General features: G+C 33.4%; 1 protein-coding gene across 1 annotated transcript; it reads right to left on the reverse strand.

Moving 5' to 3' along the window:
- Positions 1-5,769: 5,769 nt before the first annotated feature.
- LOTGIDRAFT_229372 (hypothetical protein) lies at positions 5,770-12,016 on the reverse strand. Its single transcript, XM_009063968.1, has 2 exons — positions 11,941-12,016; positions 5,770-8,207 (listed from the first exon to the last, which is right to left on the reverse strand). Exon 2 carries the CDS (start codon positions 8,186-8,188, stop codon positions 6,002-6,004), a length of 2,187 nt encoding a protein of 728 aa, XP_009062216.1. The 5' UTR covers positions 8,189-8,207; positions 11,941-12,016; the 3' UTR covers positions 5,770-6,001.
- Positions 12,017-12,220: the final 204 nt, after the last annotated feature.

The following is a 12,220-nucleotide window of genomic DNA, read 5'->3' on the forward strand; positions in this document are numbered from 1 at the left end:
TGCTTTAGCTATCACTAAAATAAATTTTAAAGGAACTTTCTGTCATGTTAAATCTTACTACTAATTTATAGGCCTAGGCAATTTATATACTGCCATAATAAGACTCTTTTCGACTTATAAACATTTTCTTTATTATCAGGAACTGTTAAAGGTGGAACCCAGATTAGAGAATTTACCAGTCAAGGTCACCATAATCACGTGACTATAACTGGTCTACACTTGGTTCATAATACAATGTTATATTTAACTGTAAAAGCTGTAAATAGTGTTGGTTTAATGACAGTAACATATTCTAACAGTATATTAGTTGATATGACACCACCAGTACTATTATATCTTCATGATGGAATTGGTAAGCATATTTATGAAGATCTTTTAATTATAGAAATAAAGTTGTATGTCTGTTAATAGTTCGATTAATACTATAGTAAGAATCTTTGTAGTTTTTTTTGTATTTAAAGAATCCACAAGGTTGCATAAATGTAGATGACCCGTACAATCATGTATCCCAGAGATCATATAGGCCACATTGTTGTGTTGATTTGATTTCCTTTGAAAATGGTTCAACAGATTGAATTTACTTTGGATCGCTTACTCTGGACTGTAAGCTGAGATTTAAATGTTGAACCAACTAGGCTATTTTACTACATACATTTTTTTCTGAATTCTGAAGGAAATGACGTGGATTATCAATCGAGAGAAATGGTACCTGTTAATTGGAAGGTGGAGGACATTGATTCAGGAATAGATTATTGTTTATGGGCAATCGGTAAGGTCTTTTGAGAACAAGTCAGAGTTTGTATTGAAAGGCACACTCTGAAATTTGCAAAGGGATTTGTAAACCAGTAGAAGACATACAACTTGGCTCAATTTGTAGAACGAATTGAATCTTGGAATCTGCTAAAAATCTTCGTGAAAAAGCTAACATATCATGGTTCTAATAAAGTTGATGATATATGACCAGCAGATGACCGGGAACCCATGTCAGTTCTGCTCCTGCGCTTAATATGCTTCGAAACGTTGTTTCGTATTGTACTAAACACATCAATTAAACACACACCAATCAAAAAAAGGGAAGTCAAGAAAAGTATTTTGTCATATTATTTAAAAACCATCAACTGAACATCAGATATCAATTTGAATTTTAGGAACTCAGCCAGCTAAAGGCGATATTCAACAGTTTGTAAGAATAGCAGGAAATAAAACAACAGCTAGTGTACAATTGTCTAAAATTGGATTTAAGAAGTTATATTCTACTATAAGATGTTATAACAATGGTGGACGACACGTGACTGGTAGTAGTAATGGAGTATTTATTATAACTGATATATCTCAATCTTTATCTGGTCAGATGTCTATATTACCTGATCCTACATCACAATATATACTCAATAATCAATGTCATCCCATCAGTGATCAGATGAGACTAAAATGGTCGGCTGAAACTGATAGTGAAATTATCGCTGCAACGGTAATTATATTGTTTTAATATTTACAATAATACAATATTTTGTCTGTTAAAAAGTGACCACAACATCAATTGTAGAGGGATTTAGTAAAGATAGCTTGCCAGGCAAGATTATATAAGCCCACTGAAAGATTTGATTTTGAATAAAACAAGACATGAAAAAAATAAGACAGTACAGTTACTTTCAGTCATACACTTCTCTGGAACTTTTATGGGTGATACTGAACAATATTACCAAGTTTTGTCAAAATTCGGAATGAATCATGCATTTTAGTATTTACGAGCTGAAAGCGTTTTCCAGAAACAAGGGCATTTACTCAAGTAAAATTTTTTTAATGTTTTGATTGTGTTTTGATAGGGTTCATCCTTGGGTGATTACAAACACTCACAGTAAAATTCGTCAAAATCCATCAAGAATTGTGGCTTCTAGTGTTTACTAGCAATTGTGGACGCACGAACGGGCATGGGTGGCGCCCATTTACGTCCATTTACGCGTATAAAAAGAACCTCAAACCTCCTGTGACAAATTTCATCATTTTACTATTGTTCTAGTATAACTAGTGTTGATTAGCTGCTATCAATGTTTCGCCAAAATGCTTGAGAGTTGGGTTCCAATTCCAGTCCAAATTCTGAAGGGCCCTGCTCTCCTGTAAAATATTATTACTCTTTGAATAAAGATAATGATTATAATTAGGTTGGAGTTGCCAGTGTAAATGGTAAATTACAGAAAGAAGTCCCATTACGAGATATCGACTATAATGGTGCAGTTTTAAAAGGATTGAGGCTTCAACCAAGAACAGAATATAATATCAGTATTTCAACTGTAAACGTGGTAGGAAGAGTAGAAAAAACTCTATCGAAAGAAGTTAATACTAGACGAAATCCGCCAGAAATGAAAGGTATGAGTATTTTGAAGGCAGGATTGGGTGAATATAAGGTTCATATGTTTGACACTATTTCTAGACTATCAACACGTTTGTATTTTATTGTCTTTGTCGGTCTTTTATATTATTGCGAAATAAATATTACCAAGCGTTGGACCAAACACAATGTAGTTTTGATGATACAAGTATTTAAGCAAGTAACAGGTTTCTTTTTTCTCTTTCAGCTGGATCGAGTATTACTGTAGCTAATTCTATAGATGGTAAATCAGTTGTACTATCGTGGAAAGATATATTTGTAAGTGACTGGAACACGTTAAAATATGAAGTGAGTTTAGGAACAGTGCAAGGAGCTGGTGATATTATTCAGTGGCAAGAAACAAATTCTCATTCCATTACCGTTCAACACCAAAGAGAATATCAAACTTTATATATAACTGTAACAGCTGTTGATTCTTGTGGACTTTCTACTGATTTTTCTCAGTTAGTTACTATCAAATAATTTTTTTTAATAATAATATATATAAGAATTCCCTTTAAAAGAATATTCGCGCCTCCTGTATCTTTATAGTTCTTCCAGTATGCTTTTATATCTAACTTTTTCTTTTTAACGAAAATATCCATCTTTTTTCTGTCACATTGACTAATCTGTCGGTTACTTGAAACGACATGACTGCTTTAGATAAACGACTATAATTATCCATAAATCACGGTTCAAATGTGCTGTGGTGTTTCTTCAATTGTATTGAATTGGGAATAATCAATAACACATGCAGTATGAAATAAACGAGTTTTTAAAAACTAACAAAACATGTTCAAGGCATTGTAAATAGCTTTACTTCTCTCTGGCCTTTAAAGGGACAGATTCGCCATCCGTTTGGCCAATCCTACAATTACCTATGCTAATCAGAATTAGTGTCCACAAATTACCATCGAAATTCAAATCCATGTGTGTCCAGAATTATAAGTGTTTCAAAGTTAAAATGACGACTCGTCTTTTCTTGAGGATGTGTCATTCATAGAAGAAACATACAATATTGAAATAGAAAGTGAAATGCCTTGACGAGCTATCTTTGAAAGAGTTATATGATTTTTATACGCCGAGGTCCCTGTCCGTCGGTCTGTCCACATTTCCCATGAGCACTTTAGAGACTACAGCGTTCATTTGTTTTTAATGAAATTCGGTGTGATTTATATTCATGAGATCGTGGTCAAGTTTGAATTTGACGAAAACCATCAAATTTTTTTTGGGAGCGCAATATAGACTACAGTTTTCATCGGATTGTAATGAAATTCGGTGTTATCATTAATAACGATGAGAATTTAGTGAAATTCGAATTGATGATTTTTGGGTTATTGCTATCTTGTGAAATAGATATATATTATACATAATAAATAACTACAATTGTATTATGAAGATCGTTAAAATAATAAAATTCAAATCATTAAAGAATGTTGTTATTTTATCTGCCAGTGGGCGTAGGTTATCTTTGTATATATTTAGTTCTTCTGTTGTTCATTTTCGTCTATCCCTTTAAGGTATCAATTTAGTTTCATTACCAATTGCCAAATCCTAAAAATTTTGTTCAATATAGAGATCCAAATAATTCCGACCATTTGCAGTCTCTTTGTCGGTATTTTTTTTTCTTTCTTTAATTTTGTAATCTTTTTCACTATTTTTGCATTTTCATATCAATAAAGCAGTTAATCATTAACTGAATAATACGTCTTTACTTAATTATACCATGTTTGTAACATCAATTGCAGACGATCGGGACGCTTTCCTGGCAACGGCCTGTTTAAGGGCAAAAATCTAGTTTAATCATCGATCTGGCATCCGATTGTCGTTCTGTATTTTTATACGCCCAACATACGTGGACGTATATTGACGTTGCCCCTGTCCGTCGATTTTAATGAAATTTGGTATGATAATTTATATTCATTAGATCTTAATCAAGTTCAACTTTGACGATTTTTTTCAATGAGCGTTTTTTGAATTATTATCCTTGATTTAAGAAAAACGCATCAAAATTTGTTTGTGAGCATAATAGAGACTACAGTTTTCATCCGAGTTTAATAATGAAATTTGGTGTGAGTATTTATAATGATGAATTCTTGGTCAAGTTCAAATGTGACGATTTTTCGATGAACTTTTTTTGAATTATTGCCTTTGACTTGATTAAAATGCGTCAAAATTTGTTTTCGAACACAATAGAAACTACAGTTTTCATTCGATTTAAATGAAATTTGGTGTGATCGTCTACATTTACAATGAGATCTTGGTCAAGTTTGAATTTGATGATATGTCGATGAACGGAATTTGAGTTTTTGCTTTTGACTTAGTAAAACGCATCAAAATTTGTTGGCTAGTGAACGCGATAGTGGTGCCAGTATTTTTCTTAATTTTATGAAAATTTCTGTTTGATTAAATCAACAATATCTTTGACAAATTATATTTTTGGTACGATTTGACACAGATTAGTGATCGCCCTTGATATACTGAAAATTTTATCAGGGAAGCGGACGTATCATGCCAGACAACACTTTTTGAGTTATTGCCCTTGACTAACCAAAATCGAACAATACAGACTACAGTTTTCATCCGATTTAAATGAAATTTGATATGATGATTTATAGTCATGAGATCTTGGTCAAGTTCGAATTTTTTAATGAACGATTTTTGAATTATTGCCCTTGACTTGACGCGTCAAAATTTTTGAGCACAATAGATATTACAGTTTTCATCCGATTTTAATGAAATTTGACGTGACCTATAGCAAGTTATAATCTGACCTTTTTTTCGATGAACAGTTTTTGAGTTATTGCCCTTGACGTAATAAAAACAAGTCAAACTTTGTTTGTTGGCATAACAGATTGCATCTGATTTTAATGCAATTTGGATTGATCATTTATATTGATGAGAAGTTAGGGAAGATTGGATGATTTTTTGATGAAGGGTTTTGTGTGACTGCTATCGATTGAAAAATATTTTGTGTAATAAATAAATATAATAAATAACTACAATGAATTACTGTATGAAAATCTTTAAAATAATAAAATTCTTATTTAAGTCACTTAAGACTGTCTGACAGCTGCCAGTGGGCGTATGTTACCTGGCAAGCTATCTTAGACGTGATTATGCCTGTAAAAATTATATATACAGATATACGTGTGCACTTGAATCTTCTGAAAATCAACAAGCTGTGACGTTTTAAGAGGTAAGGTGCGATATTGGCAATAAGGAACACAAAAGTCATATCTTTTGCCCACCAACTATTCCTCATTTACATTAGGATCGCACGGGCCTATGTGAGTGTGTGTGTGACGGAGTGTCTCGTCTGTATATTATTCTCTTGTTTCGACATGCATAATGACGTTGGTTTCATATGATATTTCATACAAGATAATTATAACTCAATGTCGGACTAGAATAGATTTAATTCACAATATAATCAATGAATATATATATATAGTCTTTGGTAAATCATAAAAATGGCACGGAACAGGGTTATAAGGTATTAACGAATAGGGCCCTGGAATAAAATCATTTTTACAATACCATTTAATACCTGACTGTATCAGTTTGATAAATACGGAAAAAACAATTGAACATTCTGAAGCACTTTATAACAATCAACCGTTGGCCTGTAGCTTATACTTGGTTAATATTTAACAAGTACTGTTTTAAAGCACCGGGTAAAGGGAGATAATCAACATTTTTAGCAATATTCATTTTCAATGACTGGTAGATTGATACTCGAGCCATTTGTCTTAAACTTCTCGGATGTTCAGTCAGTCTGTTTATCAAGCTCAAAAAGTCCTTCCTGTTGTCATTAAATAAATGAAAGCGCACCATGGATTTGGCAGTGTTGAGACAGGCAAACATTGTCTGGTGCTCCATACAGTTATAAAACAAGAGCAGCAACTCTTCAGCACGACCATCACTGAACAACGTCTCGCGTTCTTTCACCTCAGTAATATAATGACTAACAGGCTGCGTATTGTGGCGTTTTAGATATATAGAACTCTGGCAATGAACAATAACCGGTTCTGAAGGATAGGGAGCTATATCAGGATTAGCTCCCCACTGTAACAATGTTTTCAACCACATCAAAATAACAGAAAAATCTTTGGTGGATGTTGCATGTGTTGTGAGTCTCACAAACTCAATAAGGGCATTGCCAGTACCACCTTTTGGATATTGCGAAACTTTAGGACTAGTATGATTTGGATCCATCCCGTAGCGTAACAAGACAATCAATACCACGTTCATCATCTTGGCGAAATCAATTCGCAACTCTTCTTCAAAGACTTCACCAAGGTCGTTTTCAAGGTCAAAGAATCTTTGACATACCGCAGCTAGTAACGTGGCACAAGTCACATTATTACCAGTAGTAAAATTAACCTGTGCATTATTGTTTAGGAGAATTTCAATACAATTGACAATATCGTTGGCCTGGTCACACAAAAGATTTAGGTCTTCATATAGCAAACATTGCAAGAGACAGATTAAGGGTGTATGTCCTTCGGAACAGGTAAAGTTCACATTAGAACCAAACTCTAATAAGATGTCCATAGAACGTCCTAACGATTTGAAATCATTGCGGTAGTCCACTATCACATAATCAAAAGAGGCAGTCTGAACACAATCCTGATTTAAAGTTTTGTTGCTGGATTTTAAGGCAATGTGAAGCAAGCGACTCAGTGAGGTCAATCCATATGCATTCAACAAATGAGGATCAGCATTAAATTCTAACAGAATTCGACAAGTCTTAATGACTTGTTCTTGATAATCTCCTTGTAACTGACTGCGTGGTAATTTTTGACTGGGATCTTCAAAATTCCCACCAATATAAGAAACATGAGATATAAGCATGTGCAATGACGATTCTCCTAAAGATGTCATAGAATTTATATCCTGTTCTATGCCAGTTGTCAGAAGATATTTGGTGGTGTCGTATATTGTGAACAGTCCATCACTAGACGCCCGATATAACCTATGTAATGCTGTTTCCTTGATTCCTTTCGAAAGTTGGTGAACATCAGCTCCATTGTCCAGTAACAACTTCACACATTCGCGACCCCAAGGCACAGCGGTCAATAAGGGAGTATCTCCTTCACAACCATATTGATTGATGCATCCTGGATACTTCCAAATAAGGAATTTCATCACATCATACGCACCAGATTGACAAGCTTCCAGGAGTAAATTCAAAGGACTAGGTAGCTTTTTATTTGGACTAGATACATTTAGTAGCACTTTCAGACAATCCACATTGTTTTTCAAAATGGCACATGATATCGGTGAGGCAGAATATTTTTGGCACTTGTAAACAGGAGAATGAGTAAATCCAAAATATGAACTTGAATATCGAATGGGTAAATGTGGATCAGGGTAGCACATTCCACAACTTCTACTGTTATTAGCCCCAGCATTAAGCAATAATTGCAACATATTAACATCTCCTAAATATGCCGCTAATTGAACAGGAGGAGTGCAATGATATCTGTCAGGGTTACAATACTTACTGAGTAATATCTTCACTGATTTGGAGAATCCACGAACAACAGAATGCTGTAAAATATCATAACCACTGATTTCATCCACAACACTTAACAGATCTTCCTCTGATGGCAAATTTTTTATCAATGCCAGTATAACCTTTTCTGGGACAGTCTCATCCTGGAGTTGATGAATTGCTTTCAGGAGTTTCTCCTTTGTTTCTGGAGATGGTTCCATGTAGACCCGACCATAAATAATACTGATGGGCCATGATGTGCGAAAATATTGAAATAATGATAAGATATAGCTGTATGTTGCTGCCATATAATGATTCATCTTGACACCCTCATTTCACCTGAAAATAAAGATGGGGAAAATGAAAATCCTGATAGCATCATATATTAAGTCACCAGAGGCAGATGTAGTAGCCCTAGGCCCTTAAGCCAATGATTTTTGCACAACTGATGTTTTCTACCTATAGTCAATTTCTATTAATAATAACCAATCTGCATTCCTAAGATACAATGATTTTCAATAACTGAACTATTGTCACTGTTTAAATTCAACACAAACCATTTGATTCACATGACCTAAATAAAGTGAACAGTTTCCATTCCATCATGATAATTAAAGGGATAGAATAGGTTAAATATATCCAATAATAACTAAAAAAGTTAAAGTTTGCAAATATGATATGAGTGAAAACAGTCTATGTTTCCAGGTCAATACTAATATATGGATATATTTATCGATGATGATGAGATCATACTATTGTTTATATCTCAAACAGATAACCACCTTGGTACTAAGACCATCATCACTTGAATCTGTGTACTTTTCTTTACTTGCAAAAGACCACACACACAAAAGATTTCCATTTTGAAAAGTGATACAGAAAATAGATAGTTGAGAAAATGGGTATTAATCCATGCTGTTTAATTCAATCAACCATAAGCATTTTTCAATAAATCATAAATCAGAAACACAATAAGGATTAGCTTAACAAAAGTGATACAGAGTAAAGAGAGCCTGGAAAGTAAATATTTAGATGATATCATTTCATCCATTATTAAAGACACATCCTGAAATGTTCATGTTACTCTGAAGGTCATGCTGTTAAATTCAAACTATAATAAACTTTAACTGTTAAATCATTAAAATCAACTTATTAAAAGCAATAAGGATTAGCATTAAAAATCCTCAATACAAAAAGGTAAAATCACCTACTGTTAAAGTATTGAAATGAACTGAAATGACATAGCAATCCTTTCCACTAAACAGTTGCATAGTCTCTATGATAACTCTACCACTATCCTTTTTACCTTGATTGGCTTACATGACACTTATCAAGTTTCACAAACCATAGATATCTGAATAGCTGTACTGATAATAACTGTATGACTGTACCCTGTTACCTCATAGTTCATATCAACCTGATAATTTATGACATTGGTCAAAATAAGCACATTTACACTTACATTTAAGAGCAGAAATAAAATTGAGTTTTACAGCCTTCAATTCTGCACCTGTTTTGAGGACAGACAACACCATACAGTGTGCAATCAAGGAAAACAGGATTAGCCACTCTCTTTTCAATGCCAACTATCAAGGGATCTTTAATGTGCACAGACTGTAGCATACAGTGCCTAGATGCCTTTTTCATGTCAGCCCCTCTGACCTGTAAAGTTGCTCATGTTTTTTTTTAGAGAAAAGAAAGAAACATGCATGTTTTCATATGGATTCTGTTTACCAGATTCTTATACAAGATAACCAGACTTTCACAAACAGTTTTTTTTATAGTTCTGCAAAAGGTAATAATGTACTAATTCTATAGATCAAACTTATCACAAGATTACTGCATGACTACACTAGACCTTAGCAAGGGGGGCGCTTAGAAATATCCCCCCCCCCTCCCTGAAAATATTAGATGACTTGAATGACTTCTTGAGACCAATAGTGAAGTCCCCCTTTAAATTTTGACCCAAACCCACATCTTTAAACCCTGGGCTAGCCATGGGCCTGTGACTACATGACATTTATCATATTTCACACTCAATAAAGGCACACCTAAATACCTAGAGGATTGGTATTTATGATACAACCAAAGTCTTCATTCACTATGTTCAATGTTTTTTGACAACTGAATCTAACCTTATTTAACCTTCCAACAATACATTAAAAACAGAAAGACACAAAGGTCCATTTAAGTGAAATATTTTTAAATTCATGTTTGACAGTCTAAACACTTGACTCAATTCAGAAAAAAATCAATACCGGCATCCGTATAAATACTGAAATCTTCCTGAAAGCTCTAGAATTTTCAACTGATTACCACAATGTGAATATGAATTCCAGCCTGAATTTATCAGCACTGAATTTCAGCATTATCTGGCCTTTAAATTGAAGAAATACCAAAAGAAATAAAGAATTTAAGTAAATTAAAGGTCAATTCATAGTTATCAGAATGTCCAATATGTTAAAGGGATTGTAAAGGCGTATCACTAGATAAAGATAGCATCAAACTAAGTGTTTGATTACGAAGGGCCTAATGTGATAAAGCATATTTGCCATTAGTGATGTCATCAAACACTTAGGTTAAATGGAATTGCAAGAACCACTGACATTTGATTAAAAATTGGAATGGTGCAAATAGATGCTATCAGTGCCCCCTATACACATACAAAATTTAGAATCCCTCTATTTTCTGATAACTATGAATTGACCTTGTTTACATTTGATCACCAGTAAGTTACTAAAGTACATTTACATTTAAATGGTAAACAAACTACATAGATAAAAACAAATTTACTCCAATAGTTATAGCATACTCAAATTAATCAGTTCACAGAGCTCATGTCTAAATACCCATATTGATATAAGCTTATACTTTCGGACATTAATTATATACACATTTTTATCAGAATTAATTTTTTATTTAACAAAGTGAATAGTACTAGACCTGGAAGTTAATGACAGAAGTTATATCTTTGTATTCTTAAAGCGATTGTAAATAGGTTTTCCAAAACCCGTTTACCACGGGCACTGACAACATCAATTTCCACCATTCCACTTTTTAAACAGACCTCTCTGGTTCTTGCAATTCCACTTAATCACTCTGTTTTAAACGCTTTTAGTGAAATTGCAAGAGACACAGACATCTGATTGAAAATTAGAACGGCACAAATTAGCACAATTAGTATCTCTGATACCATACACATAAAATTTTTATAAAACAATCCCTTGATGAAAGATCTAAGCTTGTTATATTAATTTCCATCAGACGAATAAAGGAAAATTCCAACTCGACTCATGAGCCAAGAAAACTTTCTGGATCCAATGATATAACTGACTTCCAATTGTACCAACTTGGTGATAGGTCAAGTACTATTTCTGAAATCACTTGACATCACTTATTGTTATATCACCATTCACTTATTGTTGTTAAACTTTCAATGTATAACACATTTACAAACGAATCTATTTTCACATTGTCAGGAATATTTTCTCTGCACAAATAATTATAATGATAAAATGTATGCCTACTATAATACATTAATAGTTTAAAACAGATAGTTATATCAATAAGGAAATCTCAATCAAACTGTATATTTCAAATCACAAAATAACAGCAAACAACGACTGACACCCAAAAATAAAAATAGCCAGATACAAATGGCAGGAGACAAGGCCAACTGAGTAGATCTACTAGTACTAGTATACTTACAGTAGTGTTAGTATGACATGCCATACACCTTACCTTAATTCTACATTTCTTATTCAGTCTAATGTAATAACCAGATGTTATTTCAAATACTACGCTATATATAGCTCTCGGCTTATAAAATAAAGGGAAGAGCATAAAATCTGATTTTTACCAAAACATAATAACACACATATTAATTTGCTGTCGTGTTTGCATCACAACAATTTTTTTGTTGCCGAACTCTTAATCTCTTCTCTTTTCCTTAACAATGTCAATATGATGCGAGGAAAACATTACAAACAAAAGCTTGTTTTAACTATTTTCAAATGCATTATAATGATAAAACTGAGATAAACAAATCTACAATTTAAGAAGTTTTCAATACCTTGTCTGGAGGGACTTGTCATTGTTTGGGGTCCTCAAATATTGAAGAAATTGACTGGATTTTGGACCAATTTGGGTCACAACCGGATGATGCAGCCTTGACCTTTATCGCCATTAGCCAGTCTCTTTTTGTCGAGTGATTATCCAGTCTCAATATATATGCGGTAAAACCATATAAAATTCTGAGAGTCATTATAGGCTACAGATAAAAGTAGAAATGTCGTTAGTAATCCAAGAGCATCAGTCTAAGCCTATTGAAACAGCGAAACTATGGAAATGAA

This window comes from Lottia gigantea (assembly GCF_000327385.1).
Source record: "Lottia gigantea unplaced genomic scaffold LOTGIsca_6, whole genome shotgun sequence".
In the NCBI taxonomy this organism is placed as follows: Eukaryota; Metazoa; Mollusca; class Gastropoda; family Lottiidae; genus Lottia; species Lottia gigantea.

What these genes read in the sequence shown, in the direction of transcription:
- LOTGIDRAFT_229372 (XM_009063968.1), bottom strand. Translation starts at nt 8,188, where the DNA reads ATGAATCATTATATGGCAGCAACATACAGCTATATCTTATCATTATTT.